The 22,676-nt window shown below is 52.7% G+C and overlaps 1 protein-coding gene across 3 annotated transcripts in view; it reads left to right on the top strand.

The window, feature by feature from the left end:
• The first annotated feature begins 3,357 nt into the window (after nt 1–3,357).
• Nucleotides 3,358–22,676, top strand: part of DCAF8 (DDB1 and CUL4 associated factor 8) — a 37,103-nt gene continuing 17,784 nt past the window's right edge. The window contains exons 1-5 of one of the 3 annotated variants that reach the window (XM_006261462.4): nt 3,358–3,466; nt 3,809–3,883; nt 17,725–17,795; nt 19,629–20,299; nt 20,996–21,136. In XM_006261462.4, the coding sequence (XP_006261524.1) occupies nt 17,747–17,795; nt 19,629–20,299; nt 20,996–21,136 (861 nt within the window). In that variant the 5' untranslated portion in view covers nt 3,358–3,466; nt 3,809–3,883; nt 17,725–17,746. Of the gene's footprint in view, nt 3,467–3,808; nt 3,884–17,719; nt 17,796–19,628; nt 20,300–20,995; nt 21,137–22,676 lie in introns of all 3 variants that reach the window. The other 2 variants (XM_019485496.2, XM_059719152.1) reach the window with 2 other exon arrangements.

Here is a 22,676-nt window from a genome sequence, read left to right as displayed (position 1 = left end):
GCCCCATGTGGCTGGCACTGCCCAGGCTGCTGGAGATGGTGGGCAGTGATAGCCCTCATGGATCCGCACCAGGAGAGGCTAAGGATGCTCCTTTTCAATGCACAGTGGGGTGTAATCTTTGACCACCACAGGTCCTGAGTCCAGACTCCAGGGCAGGAGTTTCCAGGTAGTGGCCATTCACAGTCCCTTGTGGCATCCCAGGCATCAGCCCTATGCAGCTACTGCACAGCCTGAGACATGCCTGGGCTGTAGTCCATGGCTCCCCCAGGTGCAGACCACACTCAGCTGGTGAGGTCTGGCAGTGCCAGCAGCCCTAGCCAGGCTCTCCTGCTCAAGGGGTGGCTGTGTTCTCCTTCCCATCAAGCTGGGCCTGGGGGGGACCAGGCTGTGCTGTTACCACTGGGCTCTAGTGGGAAATCTGCATTGTGCTTGGGGCTCCTACACTGGGCAGTGCTGGAGAGTCCTGGCTGGCCCAGCCCTCCTTGGAGATCCCAAGTCCCCCTCTGCTGCTAATGTGAATGGGGGCTGGAGTTGCTTTGGCCCTTCACCTCTCTCCCCTCAGGACACAGTAATATCCTACTTCCTTGGGCAGTACATCGGGCCGAGCCAACCAGCAACCATATTGCTGGATCCCTGTGCAAAACGGGCAGCCGCTGGAGGGGTGCCATGCACATGTCCGCTTAGTCTGGCTGGGTCTTTTGTGGCGCCTAGTGGCACTGGGTGGCCCTGAGCCCCAGGCTTAAATTTCCAGAAGTGCCTAACTCTCTTCTGCTGGGCCCTGCCAGGCTGCGGCACTGCCTGGAGCACATCCTGCGACCTGCCCTGGTGTGAGATGCAAAGCACAGGGCTTTCGCAACTGCCTCCCCCCACAAAGCCCACCCCTGACTGCCCTTCAGGTGGTGACAGTCTCCTCCCTTGCCCCTCCACAGCAAGTTGCTGAGCTACATACTGCTGCCTGCCCCAGGGTCAACTGTTCTCATCAAACAAACAGTCCTTTATTCAGTGTGATTTCTGGTCTGTAATTAGAGATGGAAACTGGCCTCTTGCCTCTTTAGCGTGCTCCTGGGAGCATGAAGGGAATAGCAAGGGACCGTGGCTCCCACCCATGCCAGCCAGCAGCACTGTGTAGGAGCCAGGGCTTGGTGGCTGGTGCTGCCTGCAGATGAGCAACTGGAGGAGATGGTGCTGCAGGAGTTAGCACCACTGTGCTGCTTGGATCCTCTCCAAGAGCTGGGCCCCCTGCTTTCAGCACTGCCCACTCTCTTCTGGGTCCTTCCCTTTATCCCTGGTGTGAGCAGCAACCCAAAGCCAAGTGTCCAAGCACATATCCCTGTCCCTGTCCTGGCTCCAGCTATGACGTGGCTCAGATTCACTGGTCTCGCTAGCTTTACACCTTTGGAAGCAGCTCTCTATTACCCACTAAACAACACAAGGGGCAAAAGTCCTGACTGCAAAGCCAGCCCTGTGCTGGACTAACACCTATCTGTAGTGTTGGCTGTGAAGGCCTTCACTGGGTGCCCAAGTCTCTCTGATGCCTCAAAGCCAAGTAGCTCCTCGGCAGCAGTGAGTCCACCGAAGCCAGGGGAACCAGGCTGGTGGCAGATCCAGCGCAGCAGAGGAGCCAATATGCTGAGCTGGCCTTGCCATTCAATCCAGCCCAGGCGGATCACAGCTCTTTCAGGAGGTGCAAGTTGGCAGCAACTACCTCGTGTGCTGTCGGGAGCAGGGGCTGGTTGATTGCTGACCAATATCCCAGGCTCTCTCCCGACCCTGCTCAACTTCTGCTTTCAGGGCATGAGGACTGTTCTCCCCTGTATGCTGGCAGCCCGCTCCTAGAGCATGTGGGAGCTCAGCCCCTCACTGAGGGGCCAGAGATTATACAATCCTAGAGAAGTGGGGCTGGAATGGACCTCCAGAGATCATCTAGACCATCCCTCTCATCATCCCTCTCCAAACCCTCCCAGACAAATCCATCATCTAACCTCTTACTAAAACTACCATCAGCCCTGACACAACACCAGGCGTAGACCCTAGATCAGGGGTGGGCAACATGTGGCCCGGAGGCTGGATGCAGCCCATCAGGCCATTCTATCCAGCCCACGGGGCCCCTAAAAAATTTAGAAAATTAATATTTATCTGCCCTGGGCTGCCTGTCATGCGGCCCTCAGTGGCTTGCCAAAACTCAGCAAGCGGCCCTCTGCCCAAAATAATTGCCTGCCCCTGCCCTAGATGTTTGAAGCCAGGTCTACAAGTCCCAGTTCTCAGGCCGGGGCTGGGAAGGAGGAGGCCTCAGGCAGCGACTGCAAGGACGGGTCCTTTGGACACGGCCTTCCCAGGGTCGTGGCTGCAGCTGGGTCCTCTCTGGCACAGCACATCTGAAAGTACAGCTGCAGGAGCAGGGGATGCTGGAGCAAAATGAGGGACTGGATCCAACCCAAAGGCAAAGGGAAGTGTTTGTGGATATGCCTGGCTCTCACCACCTGTTTTCCATCAGCAGATCCCCGTGTTACAGAGGTCGGGACTCGCAGGTGGGGAAACCGAGGTTGGGGGTGGAGTGTGGGGCGGGGGGGAGGGGGGAGAGGTGACTTGGCAAAGGTCTTACAGGGGAGGGCAAGAATCCAGGTCTAAACCTTAAGCGCTGGAGGCTGCCGGCGAGAGAGGAGCAGCGTGGAAAACCCTAGTCCAACCCACTTCTCTCCCTTTCAGTGTCCGCTGTGCGACGCAGGCCTTTTTGCTCTGCCAAAGGGAGGCCAAAGCCCACCAAGGAAACTGTAACTCCTCCCTAAGGAGAGAGGCCACGAAGGACACGGCAACTGATTCCTGGGGACAAAAACACAGGGAAGGGAGCGAGGTGACGGGTCTGTAACGAGGAGCTGGAAAGGGACCCTCAAACAAGTCCGAGGACCCAGCAGACGCTGCCCCTGTACAAGGCACAGGAAAACGGCCCCAGAGCCTGGTCAGACAGACCGGGGGACCTGCGTGACATCGGGGACTAAGCCAGACGGATTGGGGCGCTGAGCCTTTCAATGGCTGTTTTCACGTCTCTCGAGGATCCCGGCCCGGGGCTTCCCAGGGGGACACGAGAGACGGAGCTGGTCCCCGTTCCCAGCTGCCACCCTCCTAGCGGGTGAACTCTTTTTCCAGTTCCGTGGCGGGAACGCTCTCTTTATGGCGCAACAGCTGCGACGCGCGATCGCTGTCACGTCTGGCAGGTATCAGGCTCAGGTTCAGCAAGGAGTGCAGCGCGCACGCGCGAGGCAACTGTCGCGAAGCCGGGGCTGCCGTAAAGCGCCCCTCCCAGTGGCTGCGGCGCATGCGCGGGGGATATCATGAAGCCGCGGCTGCCGTAAAGCGCGCCCCCTCCCCCCGCGGCGGCGGCGCAGTAAGATGGCGGCGGTTGGGCCCGGGGCCGGCGGCGGAGCGGCCCGGGGCAGCGGGATCCGGGCCTGAGCGGGCCCCTGCCGGGGTACGTCTGCCTGCCCGCCCCACCCCGGTCCTGCCGCCCCCGCCCCGTCTGGGCCTCGCCGCCTCCCTCGGGCCGGGCCGGGCCTGCGCCGGGGCCTCGCCCAGCCCGTGCCCCTGGGCCCGCCCCTGCCCCTGCCCGGGGGTGGGGGCGGGGGGAGAGCGGGTTTGTACCGATGTAGCGAGCATGATTACCACCTGGGTTAATCCCGGTGTAGGCAGCTGCTCCTCTGGCCGAAAAGGAGCATCTGGGCCGCCGCAGGCCTCGTGCCCCCCCGTGCTTTGGGGGCCGCGCGGCGGTGACGGCGTCGCGATAAACCCCTCTCCCCTCTCGGTCTGTCCGCAGCTCTGGGAGCGGCGCCGCGGGGTCCGGGGCTGCGCGGGGCAGGCGAGCGTCTCTTTCCTGGGGCTTGTCTGACAGGTGAGTAGAGCGTCGTCACGGTTACCGTCATACGGGATTGCCGGCGGGATATTGTCGTTGCCGCTCCCGGCAGGGTGTGGGGTGCGCTCACGTCACGTTCGGGGAGTCGAAGCGGGCCCGAGTGGCTAAGACCGTACAAAACGTCGTCCTTCCTCGCGGCCGCGGCCCGGGCAGCCTCCGCCCGCCGGAGAAAAGTCCGGGGATGGATGCTGCAGCGGGCGGGTGGGAGCGTCCCGCGGGCGGGTTGTGCCGCGTCTCCCCGCGGTCGATGGTTGGTTGGTTCGCTCGAGGAGGAGGCTGTGTGTTGCACCTGGTAAGAGGGGGCCTCGTTTAATGGCGCGTCGTTAATCTCCTTGTTTAGCCTGCAAACACCGGCTCGTGGCAGCGAGCTCCACGCTCTGGTTGTGCCGTTCGCGTGCGGCGAGCTCCACGTGTTGCTGTTTTCAGCGTAACTGGCTCCTTTCTGTTTCTCCCAGGCAGGGAAGGGCCAGCACCTGACCCGCGTCTGTAGCGCTGCACCCCAGCCCTCGCTCTTCAGCCTCTCTGGGACGGGACGTCCCTTCTGTGCACTCGATGCATCCTGCTGTCTTTCTCATACTTGCTTTCCTGTTTTTGGTACTGCTGTATTTCAGGGGAAGGTAACAGCGCCGCACGTCGGAGCATCCCAAACGATGCCCGTACCTCTTTCCCAAGTGACAGGTTAACTGGGGTTTTGTCTGCTTTGGAGAGCGCGTCTCTTTGGTTAAGAAAGCAACCTTCTAACCCAGTCTGTCCAGCTCCATCCATGCAGGGGTTAATACGGGTCTAGTGGGGACACCTGGTTCAACTGTTCCTCAACAAGACAAAGAGTAATGGGGTTACTGGAGGCTTCTTGTTCCTGCAGTAACTGCTGGTATTACTGGGGTTGAACTGCTGTAACTATCAGTATAAAGCACTGCATTCCTATGGGCAGAGAAGCCATGAAGCGTGCGAGTAATTCAAGTGAGTCTGATGTATTTTAATGCAGTTGCCTGTCATCGTGTTACCTGGTGGTGTGATCTTGGGCAGAGCCCTGACCTCCTCTCTCTCCCTTCAGAATGCAGCATCTGATCCCTCCACCCAGGCTGGAACAAATGTTAAAGTAAAAGCTTATAAGTGGGTTGTGTTGCTAGAGCAGGAAAGATCCTCGCGGCATGTGTGTTACAGGTAGCACTTGTAGCTTGTCCTGTCAGAGCCTGAATGGAGTGCCTTGGGTGAGCTGTGAGGAGCAGTGCTTTGGGGTGCTGAAGAACAGGGCATTGTTCAGGCATCAAAGTGGTCTGATCCCACATGGTGCTTTATTTCTGTGCACCTTGACTGGCTGGGTCTGTGCTGTTTTTTCCCTTCCCTCCCCCACATGCCTATAAGGTGTTTGAGCAAAGGGCTAAGACCTGGTTCTAGTGCTCCCAAAGGAGACTGGGAGCTGATGTATATGCTACTCGAGAGGCCACTGCTGGAAAAGAACAGCCTGTGTCTCTGCTTACCTGGCGTACACTTCACTGGGGAATCTGCTAGTTGTTGCAACTTTGCAGTGCTGAGGTGGCTTCCTTGTCCTCTGTGTGGAATAGAGCTTTCTAATGCATGCTGGGCTCAGCTGGGGTCTTTGCTGGCAGGTCTTGAAGCTGCTTGCACAGGATGTAATAGTCCACCCCCTTCTTACAGGGAAACTGAGGCACAGTGTGATGAAATGACTTGCTCCAGGTCACCTGGCAAACCAGGGGTGTAGCTGGGAGTAGAATCAGAGTCTCTGTCCAGTGGGCTTCTCCCACCACTGGTTTGGCTCCCTTGCTAGAGCCTGTACTACTGTAGACAGGCAACATCTGGATTAGACCTGCACCAGCTAGAGTTGCATGGTAGCAGTATTATCTAGATGCTGTTGGACTGTCTATATAGGCACCCAACTCTGCTCTGCTCTGTGTGAGTGGAAGCTGTATCCCTGTGATTCTCTTCTCAGGCCTGGGTCTTGTGGTCTTAGTAGTGCTAATAGTTTGAAATGTTCCTATTGTGAATGAGTTGTAGCCAACAGATGGGAATGGCTCTTCCCAGTCAGAACTGGATTGGCCAAAATGCTGGTGTGACATGGGCACTTACTTAGCTGGTGCCACTGGAGGAGGTGGGCTCCCCCTACTACTACGTGGGTGTGATTTCACATCAGTCTCCAGTTACTTTAATCTAGCAGGTGCTGAACCAAAGCGAGTGCATTATGGCCAGGCAAGAGGCAGTGCCCTGAATCCCCCGTTGTTGACCAGGGTTCTCTTGTGAACTATGACATGGAGCTCCTCAGTGCAAGGACTTATTGCAAGGCTCTTCAGGCATTTTATGTAGGTTGCATAGATATTAGAGCTGGAAGGGACCTTGCAAGGTTATCACATCCAGACCCCTGCCCAAGGGCCAGGAAGTCAGCTGGGGTCAAATGATCCCAGCAAGATAGGCATCCAAGTGTTTCTTGAAAGTATCCAGAGTACGTGCTTGCACCACTTCTGGGGGGAGTCTATTCCAGGTTCTGGGGACACACAATAAAGAATGTTTTTCTTATGTCCAGCTTAAAACAGTCTTCTTGGAGTTTGTGGCAGTTAGACCTTGTCTTCCCTTGGGGTGCCATGGTGAACAGACGTTCTCCCAGCTCCTGATGCACACCTCTGACGTACTTACAGGCAGCCACAAAATCCCCCCCAAGCCTTCATGTCTCCAGGCTGAAGAGTCCCATAGCTCTCAGCCTCTCTTCATAGGCCTGTTCTCTTGTCCTCTAATCATGTGTGGCTCTCCTCTGGACCCTTTCTCAAACTTCTCCATAGCCTTTCTAAAATGTGGAGCCCAGAACTGGATGAAGTATTCCAACTGTGGCCTCACCAGGGCCAAGTAAAGTGGGAGGATGACTTCCTGGGTCTTGCTTGAGATGCATTGATAAATGCAGGCCAGGGTTTTGTTTGCTTTGCTGGTTTATGTAGACTCTTTACTTGTCCCTGCATGTCTCCTTTCTGGGGAAAGAAGTGGGGAGTGTCGATTTAGACTTGGAGTAGTCCCCTGGAGCTTGCTGAGTGGCTCTGAAGCAGTGTGGCGGGTGAACAGGGCATTGAGCTGGCAATTAGCAGCTGTTGGTTCTACTCTACATTCTGCCACAAACCAAAAGGTTAGGCATGTCCCTTCCCTCTTGTGTCTGTGTTTCCTCATCTACTGTGTTGTAGCAGTATCCATCCCTCCTTATAAGGCCCTCAGTTCCCAGAGCAGAAAGTCTTTTAGTCAGTTAGACCCTGCGTTACTGATGCTGGCAGGATTTTCCTAGCTTCTAGTTGCTCTTCCACCCTGCTGGAGCAGCTGCACTTGATGCTCTGTTTTGCTCTGCTTCTCCCACGCAAGCACAGTCTGGGTCCCCAGCACCCTTGGGGATCACTTTGCTGCAATCACGATAGCAACAGGAACATGTCTGACTTCCAGTGAAGCTAATTCAGTCCCTGTCCCCCTTCCCTTCCTGCTCCCCAGGCATTTTGTTAAGATGGTACTGAGTGCAGCTGGAAGGGTTTGGGAACTGTGGGCTGCCTGGCAGTCCTTTCCCAGCTGTGCTGCTTGGCTCAAATGGGAAGTGAATGCTGGTGGATGGGGAAACTGTAAGGGCAGAGCTACATGTGGCCTCAGTGACAAAGTTCAGGGCTCAAACTTTGCATCTCATGCACAAGCACAGTGTTATTGCACTCTCCACAACACCATGACATTTGAGAGGCAGGGACTGGGCTGAAGAGGCCAGCTCCAGGGAACTGTTGGGGGTCAGAGAGCTGCAGTTGCCTTCATACCCACTTCCAGACCAAAGTGCCAGTCTTCCCACTTCCAGACCCCTGCTGGCTGTCTGCTTTCCACAAAGTGAAACAGTGCTCCCCAATCGCAGCACATGAGTGAATTTTCCATACTTCTGTACTTGGGAGAAGAGCCACTTAAGTAAGGCTAAGGGCACAGCCATGTGTACAAGCAGTCCAGGAGAGACAAGTAAGTGGGGCTGTTCTCCAGTAGAGCTTCCTGTATGAAGAGCCTGTGCCCTGGAATCAGGGTGACTAGGTAAGCGCACCAAAAGAGAGCCTGGTGTCTCTCATGCTGCTGCCCCACTTTTACACCCTTTGGCTTCGTGCTGCTCAGTCTAAGCATGGCCTGGCTGCTGTGCGCTCTGGCAGGGGTGGTCCATTAGCAGGTGCACATATCTATGTCAATATTAGACTAACCAGCAGTTCAGCAATGAACCAGCTGTAAACACATGCCCTGCATCCAGAACCCACGGCGGTCTGCACTGCTTGGGTTCAGTGTTGTTAAACTCTGGGTTGTGTACAGCAAAGTGTAGCCAAGCGTTCTGCCCCCAAGGGTGCGCTTGGGAAGGGGACAGGGCTAGCAACGGGCCTCTGCTAATTGGCACCACTAGATGTCTGAATCTGCAATGTACAAGCATCTGATAAAACAGTGGAACACATGACAGTTTGTGTGTAATCTCCCAGGTGCTGGGAACATTGCTCTCTGGAAAGTGCCTAGCATGTGGGGGGCTTAGAGCTGTTCTAAAAAAAGTTGCCCTTGTTCCTGGCTGCCTGGGAGCGTTGGCTGTCCCGCTTTGGTTCTGGCTAGCAGGGTATGTGCTAAATCCCCTGTGCTACTTTAAATCTCACCCCTTCCCTCCCAGCCACAGACCTGGAAGTGTGTGCGCCTCCACTTTCCTCTGAAATAGGCATCGTCCACATTTGACTGGGAAGTCAAGGTGCGGAGCTGGGCAGTGCCGGCCTGACGTCCCGCTGAGAGTCTGCAGCAGAGCTGGAAATAGAAGTTCTTCTCAGCTCTTATTCCTGTGCCTTGCTTCTGGGCAGACTATCTGCTCCCTGGCTCATTGCTAACACTGGCTTGTCTGGAGGCCTTTCCCAGCAGGGGAGTGGGGTGGTTCTATCTATGCAGGGGGTGAGGTCACAAGGGGCTGGTTAATCCAGTTTCCCCCAGTGGAGGCCTCCAGAAAGCTGTCCGGTGCCAGTGGCACTCAGTTGGTTGGAGCGGAGGGCAGTGAAAGGCTCTACCCTCCTTCATCAAGTAGCGCACTGCTGGAGGGAGGGCAACTCTTGTTTACACCATGGGGCACTTCGCTGCTCCCTGCCAATTCCTTTGGGTGTGCCTTGCCTGTCCGCATGCCATAGGTTTGGTAGGAGACTTCACGGCTCTGGAGCCGCAGTGTCATCTGCTGCTGTTCCTCTCGCATCTTCGTGGTGCCTGCTTGAAAGCTGGAAGCATTTTCTGGAGCAGATGACTCCAAATGTGGTTACGACTTTTCTTCCCCTGTTTGGCAAGACTTCTGGGTTCATCAACTTGACTATGCTATGGAGGGGCTGGGCAGTGCCTTGGCACCCCGGACAGTAGGGAAATCTAGACTGCAGTACACTGAGCTCTTGCCTGGTGAGGAGCTCTCTAGAGCAAGGGTGGGCAAAATGGTGGATCCAGCCATTGGCCAGACTCCATTTTCTAGCAGCCCCTACCTATGTTGCTGTGGCCAGCTTTCATAGAGACCCAGCAGTGGTAGGGCCATGGCAGCATAGGGCCAGGGCTTCCATTGAGACCACTTCCAGCATTTCTGGGAGAATGTTGGGGCTTCAGCCTTCAGGCATTTTAACCATTCTTATCTAATCCAGGGGGTTGGGAAATGGTGTTTCACACCCTAAACTGCAGTTCCTTCTGCTTTAAGGACTGAAGACTAAAGTATTTCTTGGAGTGAAGCTGGAGCAGCTGGCCTCTGCCTCAAGCTGACGGAGGACTTTGAAGCATGAGGAGCTGTTGCCAACCTTCCAGCAATCTGTAGCACTGAGCTGATGACTCAGTCGGCAAAGATCCCATGGCATATTTGATTGTAGCCAGGTTGCTGCCCCAGACTTATGGCTAATGTAATTGCTGAGGCCTTTCTCATGGGACGGTGCTGTGGCATCTTAACTGACTCCGTCCTGTCCTCCAGTGGCAGGCTGCTGACTGGGCTATCATCCCTCTGTCTTGCCTGCAGTGAGTTGCACTTGCAAGAGGGTTCTTTCAAGAGGAGATTAGACAAACCCTTCCTGGAGATTTGGTTAGGTGGGGACAATATGCCTTGAGCAGTGCTTGGAGCAGGTGTAACCTCCCAAGGGCCCTTTCAGCCCTGCTTTTATGACTTGCATATCAGCTCCACAACCATTCCTTCTCACTGCAGTTTCAGCTGAGTGCAGTTCCTTTTCTTGCAGTGCAGTGTCTCAGTACAGTAGCCTGAAAGGAGTCTGTATTGCACCGTCTCCCCAGCCAGTACATTAGGCTGTGTCTGTGTGCACAGTGCTTTATCCCAGTTTCTCCATTGGCAAAATGTTCAGCCTTGACCTGTAGCTGGACTTCGCTGGTCTAGTGAGATTTCCTCCTCTGGAATGCGTTATACCAGTGACAGCTTTGGTTTGTGTGGCTATTCTGGTTTGTGCTGCACAGTGGTGCTGTTTTGGGGGAGCAAAGAGGCTCTCTGATGCAGGGTACCAGTGTCATTGTCTTCTACCAATATAGCCATGCTGGCAAAGCATACCTCAGGAGGCCTTGCCCTCTTGGAGCTTGCTTTTGCCAGGTAGCTGATTAGCTACCCAGAAGTCTCTGGCAATGAGCTAAGTTAAAATGAGCTAGGTTAAAATATCATCCTCCTTGATTTGTTTGACCAAACTGCTCCTCTTTCACACTTGTGTTCAAAACCTCCTCCCTCCCCTCTGGGAGAGCCCAGTCCTTGACTGCCTTCTTCCACAGCCCTCTCACTGCTGCATTCAGCTCTTGCTCATGATCCTATAGACTTAACACCATGAGCAGTGCTGTGCAGGGTCAGACCCATGGTCCCCCTAGCCCAGCATTCTCCTCCAATGGTAGCAAGTAGTAGACACCTTGGGGGAACAGTGTATGAATGAGACCGGTCTAGTGATCCATCCCCAGTCATTCTCCCCCTGGCATCAATCACCACTTGCTTAGGGCTGGCAGAGGGCACATCCCAAGTTCTGTTTAGTAGCTCTTGATGTACCTGTCCTCCAGGAATGTGTCTAATCCTTTTTGAGAACCTAGCTGTACTCTGTGCTCTCCAGCTTCCCATGGCAGTGAGTTCCTCACGTTGCCTACACAATGTAAAAACAGTACAGCTTCTGGTTCATCCTCACCTGGTCTTTTGGTTCCTACCTTTTACTTCCTTGCATTCTGGTTCTGACCCTTACTCCAGCTGGGCTTCACTTGACCAGCACTCTCAGCCCCTTTGCTTCCTGAGTTCCTTATTGTAGCTGGAACATGTCCAGAACTCTTTTCAGTTCCAGATAAGTGGCTTTCTTTCAACCTGCCGCCCTCATGGATCCAGGTCTCTAGTAGTGAAACACATGACTAATATTTGGGGCTCTTGGCTGGTATATCGGGCCTGCTGCACTGATCACATGGCTGTGGACAAGTCCCTTGCAGTGTACATGAGACTGCCTGCTGTCTCTTGAAAGGGCCAGGCACAGCTAGTGCTGTCGTGGCTTGCGGTATAGGTTGTTACCCAACTGCACTCATGGAGCCTATCTAGTATTTCGTCGTAAAAACCACTTGCAGCATATGGTAGGAAGAGCCACTGTGGCAAACTGCTGACTTTGCACTCTTGGCCCTTACTTGCCTGCTAGCCCATCTCCCCCAGGTTTACTTCTGAGAACCCAGCCCTGAGTGGCTTCAAAGATCTGCTGTCTTAAAGCAGCCTGCAATAAGCCCCCTCCCCTCTTTCACAGTTTACTGACCTTTCATCTGTCTCTGTCCCTGGCCAGTAATCACTTCTGCACCCTGGAAACATTGCTTCACATGTTCCATGAGTGGGTCTGCTGGCTGGCTAGCTTTCTTCTGTGGTTACACGGGATCCATTTGTCTCCCTGTCATTTGTTTCTCCTGCTTAAAATCATAGAAAAAGAGGGTTGGATGGGACCTCAGGAGGTTGCATCTAGCCCAACCCTTCTTAAAGCAGGACCTTCCCAGCCAAGGCTTTGTCTAGCCTGCTCTCAAACACCTCCAAGGATGGAGAGTCCACCACCTCTCTGGGTAACCTGTTCCAGTGGTTTACTGTCCTCTTTGAGAGAGACTTTTGCTAAGGTCTAACCTCAGCTTCCCTTGCTTCAACTGGAGCCCACTGTCCCTTGTTCAGTCATCTGCCCCCACGGAGACCAGTCCAGCTCCATCTTTGCAACCCCCCTGCAGGGAGTTGAAGGCTGCTATTAAATCTCCCCTCAGTTTTCTTTTCTCCAGACTAAATAATCTGTTTCCTCAGCCTCTCCTCACAAGTTATGTGTCCCAACCCCCAAATGATTTTTGTTGCCCTCCCCTGGACTCTCTCCAGCTTGTCCACATCCTTTGTAGTGGGGGCCCAAAACCGGACACAGGACTCCAGATGTGGCCACCCCAGTGCAGAATAGAGGGGAAGAATCATTTTCCTCGATTTTGGCTGGCAACACTCCTACTAATGCACCCCAGGGTGCCATTAACTTTTCTTGGCAGCAAGGGCACCCTGTTGGCTTCTTTTCAGCTTATTCTCCACTGTAACCCCCAAGTCCTTTTCTGCAGAGCTACTGCTTAGCCTGTCAGTCCCCAGTCTGTATGGGTGCATGGGATTGTTCCCACCTAAGTGCAGGACTTTTGCACTTGTCCTTATTGAACCTCATGAGACTTCTTTTGGTCCAGTCCTCCCATTTGTCTAGGTCACTCTGAATCCTGGCCCTATCACCCAGTGTATCTACTACTCCCCCCTCTCCCCCCCCCCCCCCCCCTCCCAGCTCGGTGTCATTTGCAAATTTGCTGAGGGTGTACTCTGTGCTATCTTCCAGGTAGCTGGTGAAGAAATTTGAACAAAACTGGCTCCAGGACTGACCTCTGGGGCACTCCAGTTGCCAACTAGACATTGAGCCATTGACGACTACCCTCTGGGCCTGATGATCCAGCCAGTTTTTCTATTTACCATCTATAAAGTGGGGCTTGAGGTCTCTCTTGGGCTTCACAGACAGGCAAGGGTATGCAAAGCAACTAGGGGGAAGCCTGTACTGGAACCGCATCACACATGTGAAGTAGACAGTGATTTATGTCCATCAGTGTGTCACCCCTTGGAGGTGATGTGCACAGCTCCATCATGGGGAATATGGACAGATTTGGCATGGACCCTACTGCAGTGTGTACAATGGAGCAGTGAGCAAAAAAACTGGCGGCAAGTCACCTTGTTCTAGTGGAGGCTCTGGGGTGACTCCCCAGCCCTCTGACACAGGCCAGTGCATAAAGAGAAGGGAAGCAGCACCCCTATTGTCATGTCTTCTCTGAGCCATACCCCAAGCACCTGTGAAATGCTGCAGGCACAGGACTTTGATCTGCATCTTATGAATACAAATATATCTCATCACTAACCTGACAGAGGAGATGTCTATCCATCTTGCTCAAACATATTGACACCTTGCAGCCGAAGGCAAAAGTCATCCTCAGAGGCTTTGGCTGTATCCAAAAAATCCAGCAAGCCTTGGGTCTGGCAGACCAGTTGGGGGAAAATACCTTAAAATCAAGTTCCCTCCATTTGGACTGCCATACCATGTGGCCCCGTGCTTGACCTAATCACCAAATACAACAGCACAAAGAGAAATGTGGCTTGGGCAATGAGGATTTAATTTGGAAGGGGCTTTGCTGGTCAGTTGGTACCTGATTCGGATGCAGAAGAGAGGGGGACATGTGTATCATACCCTGGTAAAAACAGGTGGAGGTAGTGAGTCACCTCTTGCAGGGACTGCAGGATTTTGCTCCTGCGCAAAAGTCCTAGCTTGCTTTCCCACTTGATCTCCAATTGCTGTTGTTTAATCTCCATTATTGCCATTATGTGCTGACAGTGTACTCAACCCAGTGCACCTAGTCCATGCCCCCAGGGGTTCATCTTAAGCACAACTTAATCTCATTGTCAAGTTAAACTTTCTTAACCTTATATGAATTGGATTACTGCAATTGGCAATATTGGATAAGGCTTTCTGTAGGCCGAACTCTCTCTCCCTTCCCTAAATACAAATTGGCTTATGGAGCCCTTGCCATGAATGCTTTGAACTCCTTCAACTACCTGAACAGAAAAGATGTCTAATGACTACAATATGTTTTTCTCTTTAGTGTCTGATTTAATCCTGCTAGAGGAAGCAGGTAATGGAGAGGCAAAAGGGAGCAATCTCTCCTCATCAAAAGTGCCTTGCAAGACAGCTGAGTTCCAATTAGCTTCCTTATTTCATAGCTAGGTTATAATCCTCTGGAGTGGGTGGGTAAGACTCAGACTAATTACCTAGTAATGGATTGCTTTCCTCTTAAAGTGGGTTTTTTTGTTCTGTACTTTGATGAAAACATTATCCTGAAATGGCGTTAATAACTTATTTGATTCAGTGATTTGGGACGGGCATGTGATTTGTAAAGCTAGCATGTTAGCAGCTCAGCCCATACCTGTATATTTTAGTCTTGCTGTCTTTTTTTTTTTTTTTTCCTAACTCCAGGTTCGATATATGTATTAAGGGTGAAGTAACTAAGTGCCAGGTTTTGTAAGTGTAATCGCTTAGTGGAATTATAGAGAAGTTATTAACTGGCTTTCCAGCTGGCTGATTAGAGAGACTACATGTTAATGCTGTTCATACTCAAGCATGCAGATGTCATAGCTAAAGTGGTTTTAATAATATCTGGGATGTACCACGTGGCCAGAACTCATAGAAAATTAGGGGATGGAAGAGACTTGAGAACATCAGTTGGCTACTGGAGATGGGGAATCTGGAAAGCTTTTAAAAAATATGGAAAGTAGCAGTGTCCTGCACCTGTCCCTGCCAGTCACTGACTTATCTTTTTAAAGGTGTTCCTCCCTCCTCTGTCCTGGGTAGGAACAGTGTGATCCCCCCAGGGAAATGGGCCGGCAGTTCAGGCCCAAGCTTTTGAATGCAACTGATTTGGTGTACCCAAGATAACACCTGCCGGGGCTTAGTTCTCAACCCTGCTGAAGGGGATCTCTGGTTGGGCTTCCCCTGTGCCTAGTCACACTGTAGACTGTGTGCCCAAGTGCACAGGTAAGAGCGAATTCAGGCTGATGACTAACCTGCGTGTTTCCACCAGCCTTGTTGAACCATTGCCCGGGGTGGCTTGCCACGTGCTGTAGTGCTGTGTGGGCATCCTTAATCGTAGAGCATTAGGGTGGGAAGGGACCTCAGGAGGTCGCATCTAGTCCAACCCCTGCTCAAAGCAGAACCAGCCCCAACTGCATCATCCCAGCCAGTGTTTTTTTTTTTTTAACTGGACCTTGAACACCTCCATCATCCCAGCCAAGGCTTCATCGAGCCAAGTCTTAAATACTTCCAAGGATGGAGAGTTTACCACCTCTGTTCCGGTGCTTTGCTATCCTCCTCGTGAGAGTTTCTCCTAATATCTAACCTCAACTCCCCTTGCTGCAGCTGGAGCTCATTGCTCCTTGTTCTGTCATCTGCCACCACTGCGAGCAGTCTGTCTCCATCCGCGTCAGATTGTTGAAGGCTGCTCTCAGCCTTCTCTTCTCCAGACTGAAGAAGCCCAGTTTCCCTCAGCCTGTCCTCAGAAATCATTGGCGCTGATGGACATAGCGGCAAAGTGCCCGGGGCTCCATTAGCTGCACTGGAAGGGGCCAGTCAGTAAAGAGAAACGACCTTTTCCAAGCATTACGAAGTAGGGAGAGGGGATCAATGCTACTGTTTAAAAAAAAATAAATAAAAGTTAATGTTGCTAAAAGCTAGTGGGAGGAGGGGTCCCTGTGGCCCAGATCCATGCGATAGGAGTGAGAAAAGAAATTGTTAGACAGCTCTGCAGTGAGTTCAGCAAACCAGCTTTTGCTCGTAGCTTCCACATGGAAAGATCAATGTGGAACAGCTGCTTTGCCCCTAGCAGTTTCCAAGCTGTGATGTCTCCTCTGTGGCAAAAGCACTAGGTGCCAGGCTACAATTCTGTTGCCAATGGCTGAAATTGCTTTTCCTTCCTAGAGCTGATGACAAAACTCTTGGCTGGGGCCAGGAAGTGAAAATGCCATGTTCAGAAAGGGGAAGAAACAGTCCTGCTCCTAGTAGAGAGCAGCAGCATACTCTCTTACCCTGGTAGCTCTCCTGGGGGATGAATAGGATTTTAGAGAGACTGCAGAGCGCTCTTGAAAAATGATATCCATCCAACCCCTCCTTTGTTACAATGGTTTTGTGGGGTAATCCAGCAGCTAAAGATGCTGGATTCCTCACAGTTGACTCTTTTTCATGCCTCCATACGAAACTACAGAACGCAGCTTGTTCCACTGTAAACCAGGGGAGCTTTGAGCCTCGCAGCATAGCTCTCTGTGCTGGAGCTCCTTCTCTCTGAGAGAGAGAGAGAGAGGAATAAGTGGACCCTGGAGAGTAAGACTTAGGCTCCAGGCCGGTAAGAGGAAATGACTTCCAAAGTGGTTTGGATTTCGGTGAGCGTGCCCTGTCCCTTGTGATGTATAAACGCTCCCTCGATGGTGTGGTGAGGTTGGGGGTGAGTTGGTATGTGTGAGGGTGTTTAAAAGGTTAAGAAAACCTCTTGAATGGCTTCTTAGTCACTGTGGGTTGCAAGCAAGATCCATGGCCAGGGCTGGCTGTGTGCACAGGCTGCCTTCCTCCACTGTCTTTCAGATCTTAACTGTTGAAGTCTTTTTATTTCTAGGAGTGGGTGTGAAACTGCCGCCTTCAGGGCAGTTGCCTCTTGGTGTAGCAGGAGTAGTAGCAACTCCTCACCCTTTGGGGCATAACAGAGCAGCATGAGCTGGATGGGAGGATCTGAATGAGAGGTGGAGATGGAGGCCCCAGCTCAGGAGAGTTGGGAGCAGGTTCAGAGGGATTAGTGGGGCAGGTGTGGAAATGTAGGCAATGGAATTGGAGGTCCAACAATGATGTACCTGTTCATGCGTGAGTCGGGGAGGTCTCGGAGTATTCTCCCAGTGCAGGAATGGCTGGACAGGAGAGGAGGGGACAAGCTGCCCTCAGACTGCTATGGGGAAACTGCCTGGGCCAGTGACTTTGGCTGGTAACGAGTTGATTGTGTTACAAGCTAGTAACCCAGCAGAGGGCATTAGGCTGCTGTAGGCACCATTTGCCAAATGAAGCTTAAATGGATGCCGTTGCAAACAGTTTGTGGCAAGCTACCACCAGGGTGATCGCCTCTGCATTTTCGTCACACCTTACTGTGAGCAGTCCCATTGCCTCCTGTGAATTTCCCCTGTCGTGCATACGGCGGACAGCAGGGCCGTGACATTTCATCACTCAGCAATTGCATCTTCCTTCTCGGAGGTGGTTGGCAAAGATCTCTTGCCTCTCGAACTTGTAGATCAATGTGTATTCCTCTGGGGGGAAGATGCACTTGAGTTGGGGGGTCTTTATCGTGGGGAATGCTATCAGGACAGCAGGCAGCTCAAGGATTCTGATAAGTGAAGCGATCTTGTTGCTAGGTATCTACTAACCAAAGGCTTGCTGCAAGCCTTGGCCAGCTAAGAGGCTGGTATTTTTTTACAATGCGCTTGAGAGTACCCGTCTTGTGATAAGTGGCACAAAAGCAGCATCACTTAAACAACTTCAAAGTACACTGGGTCAAGGCATAGTGGGTTGTTTCTAGGAACACACAGCCCTTGCTAGATCAAACCTTATTAGCAAGCCCTGACCTTCCTGACTCAGCCTGGATAATGTGAGCACACTGAATGTGCTGCTTTACCAGCTCGAGGGCAGAGCGCTGCATTTCCGTGAGTCTCAAAGCAAATCTTTCCAATTTTACCAACCTTCGTTTTATTTTTAATCTCTTGAGCTTAGGGTGAACGTAGAAGAAAAGAAGATGTCGGATAAGGGGAGTAGCATGGATGGAAAGACAGACCTAGCTAATGGTAAGGAAGGGGAATATGAGCCCTCTTTTTGAGTTGTCTTAAGCAAAGACCAAGGCCTGCCTAGAGCTCAGTGAAGAGCAAGAGATCAGAGGTGCCTTAATGCTTTCTCTGAGCCTGTTGACAATCCTCTGGATCAGCCAGGTAGGAAGGAGCATTATGCCCAGATCAAGGGGTTTTCTCTGTACAAAAGTGTTTTCTCAAATCTTGGACCCAGTACCAAGAAATGCCTTACCAAATGACAGCACTGCCCACCAAGTGCTTGCTCGCAGATTGAAGGTTCTCAAGCAGTCCTCAGGCAGGATGCTGTTGAATGACTTCACATGCAAATGCATGCAAATCTTGGTCAATAGAAGCAAAAGGGACCCTGTTTGCCTGATAAATCAGTTAATTGTTCACCTGGCCCTGATACAGCTCTAAGCAGTTCAGGGACAGGCTGTGGATAAGGGAGAATCCAGCATCCCATCTCTGTGTCCCTTGGCAAGCCCGTGGCCTGTCCCTTGTCTGGGTTGTGCTGTGTACTCCCCTTGCTTCAGAACAGATGTTTATTGTGCCAGATAGCACCAGTGCTGGTGCTTATCCCAGTAAAGTCAACCATGATGTTCTTCTGATTTCAGGGAAACCAGGATTTGGTCCTGGATTCCTGATGGTCTGCTTCTGCTGTTCTCTCCAAAAGTCCCAGTTAGATGATGGCTAGGGTGCCCTCAGGAGGAAGAACAGGCACAGATGAGCCCTGAAAAGCCAGGGCCGGACCAAAGGGGAGAAATGTCCCCAAGTTTAGGGGAGCAGAGGGATCCCCTGTTACATGGCCAAGATAACTGCTGACTGGAGGGTGAGGAGGTTCCATAGAGCCTCCTATGCGTGGGAGTAGGGATCATGTCTGAAAAGAGGCTGTGGATCAGGAGCCTGGTTTACAGCAAAGTTCATGCTTCTGTTAAGTACCAGAAGCAGGAAAAGAAGGGGTTACTTAGTCTTCATCAGGAGATGGGTTTGGGAAGTGAGAGGCTCGATTTGGGGAAAGGAAAGAAAACAATTGCGGTCACAAGTGCTTCCCATGCCACTGCAGTTAAAGGTAACAGAGGTCAAGTAATTGCATGGGGTGTAGGTTGTAGGTGTTGGTCTAAGGACATAGTCAGACAAGGTTCTTTCGGTGAATCTGTTGTCTTTTTATTAGACCAACTTAAATGGGAAAACATTTTTAAGTACACACCAACTGCTGAAACTTCCTCAGCCTGATGAAGGGTTTTTGAACCTGAAAGCTTGCTTTAAAATTTTTTTTTCCAACTATTTAAGTTGGTCTAATAAAAGATATCAGATTCACCCAAAAAACCTTGTCTGTCGAAGTAATTGCATGGAACTTGATGTTTAAGCAAGCAGTGCCCCAAGGTCATGCAGAAGTGATCTGAACATCAGGCTTTCTTGAATTAGACCCCAGGGGGCTGAAGTTTTTCCTTTAAGGTAGTCTGTGGAGTTCCAGGCAGCCGGTGGGTCTGGGTTTCTGAACCAGACCTTCCAACCCAGGATGTAGCCTTTGCGCCCAAGCTGAAAATGCTGTAGGACTTGGTAAAAGCAGTGCTTTGGCCAGACTTGATTCCCCTTTGGATGCACTGGACTTCATCCTGAAAGTGATGGTGTTCTGTTGGGTGCCCAGGGATGCTTGGGAATCCTGAGCTGTAGATGCAGGTAGGGAGGCTTGTTAGTCTGAAGTCAGCCTACAAAAGCTTTTGCCTCTCTGAACCAGTACATCTTTAAGGGCCACCCTGCCCTGCCTTCTTCCCAAAATGTAGATGTGAGAAGCTATTGACCTAAGAACTGCTTGTTGCCTATGCTATGTAGGGAGCTTGTCCAGCAGTCCAGAGGAGATGTCTGGAGCTGAGGAGGGACGCGAGACCTCCTCGGGCATTGAAGTGGAGGCCTCCGACCTCAGCCTGAGCCTCACTGGGGATGACGTGGGGCCCAACCGCACCAGCACGGAGAGCCGGGACACAGACACAGAGAGCTCAGGGGAAGACAAAGACTCGGACAGCATGGATGACACAGGCCACTACTCGATCAATGAGGAGAATCGCACCCATGACCGGTCCCACTCGGACGAGGAGGAGGATGATGAGGAGGAGCAGCGGTCCCGCCGCCGTGCCCAGCGCAAACGTGCCAACCATGACCAAGACTCCTCAGATGACGAACGAGCCCTGGAGGACTGGGTGTCCTCGGAGACGACCGCACTGCCCCGGCCCCGCTGGCGGGCAGTTCACGCCCTCCGGGAGAGGGAGCTTGGCTCCAGCTTGCGCTTTGTCCATGACGCCTGTGGGGCCAGCATCTTCGTGCAGCGCTTTCAACTCCAACATGGGCTGGAGGGACACGCTGGCTGCGTCAACACCCTGCACTTTAACCAGCGTGGCACGTGGCTGGCCAGTGGCAGCGATGACCTCAAAGTGGTAGTGTGGGACTGGGTTAGGAGGCAGCCAGTGCTGGAGTTCGAGAGCGGCCACAAGAGCAACGTCTTCCAGGTGAGAAGGCTGGGGTGGCATGGAGGACTTGGTGGGAGGGTGCTCCTTCCAGTCCAGTAAAGGTGCTGATGTAACATTAGGAGCATGTGGGGCTGCTTGCTGGCTGGAGCAGCTACTGGGGTGCCAGGACCCTGGTTCAGTGTCCAGCCCTCCTGACATCTTTCTGTGATGCTCTGGATATGTTGCCGCACCTCCACTTGCCCAGGGGGTGATGCTGGCTCCACTCCCACGTGGGGAGCCCTTTGCTTTGTGTCCATGAAGTCTGGAGCTGCCGTTCCCCAGGCTTGCTGCATAGGGCAAGAGGCTGAAATATGCAGCACTCAGAGCTGTCTCAGAGCCTCTGGTGAGTCAACAGCTGTCATTAGTGAGTGGAATTGCTTTACCTCTTGCAGAACCTGGGGGCTAGATGGAGGCGCTAGTCTGATGGGCCTTCTTCCCAGCTGGGAGCTGCTTGTGCTCAGAGCTGCCTCAAGTGCTGCAGACCTGGTGCTGCAGAGCTAAAGGACCTGAAAAGGGGTGGGGTTCCTATTACCATCAGCCTTGTGTTCTGTGGTGGCCTTGCTGACCTTCCAGGCTTTGTCCTGCTGCATGCTGGGGCTGAGGGTGGGAATGGAAAGGAATCCCTCCCCCATATAGGGAGGAGGACGTGCTCCGTGCCTGCTCTGACCGCAGCCTCTCCCATGTGCTCTCCTCCAGGCGAAGTTCCTTCCCAATAGTGGTGACTCAACTCTAGCCATGTGTGCTCGTGATGGCCAGGTCCGTGTCGCTGAACTGTCTGCCACCCAGTGCTGCAAGAACACCAAGCGTGTGGCACAGCACAAGGGAGCCTCACATAAGGTGAGTACCCTGCCAGCACCTGGGCATCCTGTGACCGCCATGCTGCCTCTTAGAACAGCTTGTAACCCCTTCTGTTCAGCAACTAATCAGCCAGTGCCTACCTGCCCTTCCTCTGTTTCAGGCTCTGTAAAGGATCCCAGAAAGGCCTGCCAAGGAGAGGTCTCGGAGGGTGGCAAGATTCAGTTCTACTTGTCCTGGTCCAGAGGAGCCCGGCTCTGGCCAGGGGTCAGAGAGAATTGATTTGTGCCTTCCCTGCCCTCTCGGCACCTCTCTTGGTGGCTCTTGTGCAGAGTTGTCCAGGACTTAGCTTTGCCATGATGTTGGAGCAGACTCTGGACATGTAGGGAGTCATGGAATCTTTTGACCCCTGCTGCCCGTCCATACTGGGTTTCTACCCTCCTGCCTGATGCACGATACCTGCTCATTCAGGGGTTTCTTGAAGCTCGTTGTGTTCCCTGTGGTCACTAGTTCGGTGGGAGGGAGGGGTATAAGGTGGCGGGAGAAGGGTATAAGGGTTGATGGGAGCTGCCACAAGGGCCAGATTTTTTGCAGCTCTTGTGGCTCTCATACATGGCCTGTAGCCCATGAAAATTGTGCATCGCAATATGCACTCCACTACATCTATCCATTGGGACAGCTCCAGTTCACCAGAAGGAGGTCCCTGCTTGTTAGGGCATGGCCTCAGCATAGCAGGCAATCCTGCCTTTGGCTGCTCCCTGCAGCACCCTGGGTGTCTGTCCAGCCATCAGTGTCTCCCTCCTGTGGGCAAGAGGAGGACATGCTGACAGATACAAGGGTTCTGAGCTGCTGCTTCTGTACCCTCCACCTCTCTGACCAGTTGTAAAGCTAATGGGCCTGTAAACCCCAGTGGTGCAAGCAGGTGACTGATGTGTCTAATCTTGGGTTGCGACTTTTCACCACAGGGACCACATCTGCTCCTGCTTCAAGCCAGGGGCTGTACTAGGTGCTGTCCAAAGGGCCCTGCTAACTCTGCCTGTCTCTGCTTCTGTTTGCATTTGTGCCTCCATCAAGTGCTGCAGCCTCTGGAGGTAGTGTTATAAACCCTGCTCTCCTCCATGCATTGTACTGTGGCCATCTAAGTGGCAGGTCAGAATAAACCTGCCCAGCAGTTTATAGGAGCCAGAGCCCAAGTATAGCAGCTGTCCTGTGCCTAAATCCTGCCCCTCTTAGCTGGCCAGCCTGTTTTGAGCTGAGGCTGAAAATGAGAACTAATGGCCTTCCCCGGCCCTCCCAGTACTTTTATCACAAGGAGTATACGCTATCTGCTCTAGCAACTTAGCTAAGTCTCTGGTTGCTGTGACCTACATGCAGGGCCCCAAAGCCCTGTGGTGTAAGACTTCCCTCTGGCCCTATAGGGAATTCAGATCCTTGAGCGGACTGCTGCACATGGCAGGGTCACTTGCAGGTTAAAAATCTTAAGGGTATCTGCCAAACATTGGAGGCTTCCTATCAGGAGAGCTCAGAGATGGAGGATACAAAGGAATAGACCGAATCAGTCTGAGTAAGAAAGAAAGAAATC

The sequence above is a fragment of the Alligator mississippiensis genome, chromosome 15 (assembly GCF_030867095.1).
Source record: "Alligator mississippiensis isolate rAllMis1 chromosome 15, rAllMis1, whole genome shotgun sequence".
NCBI lineage: Eukaryota > Metazoa > Chordata > Crocodylia > Alligatoridae > Alligator > Alligator mississippiensis.
Note: the sequence above shows the minus strand (reverse complement) of the source record. Positions and strands in the feature narration are given on the sequence as shown.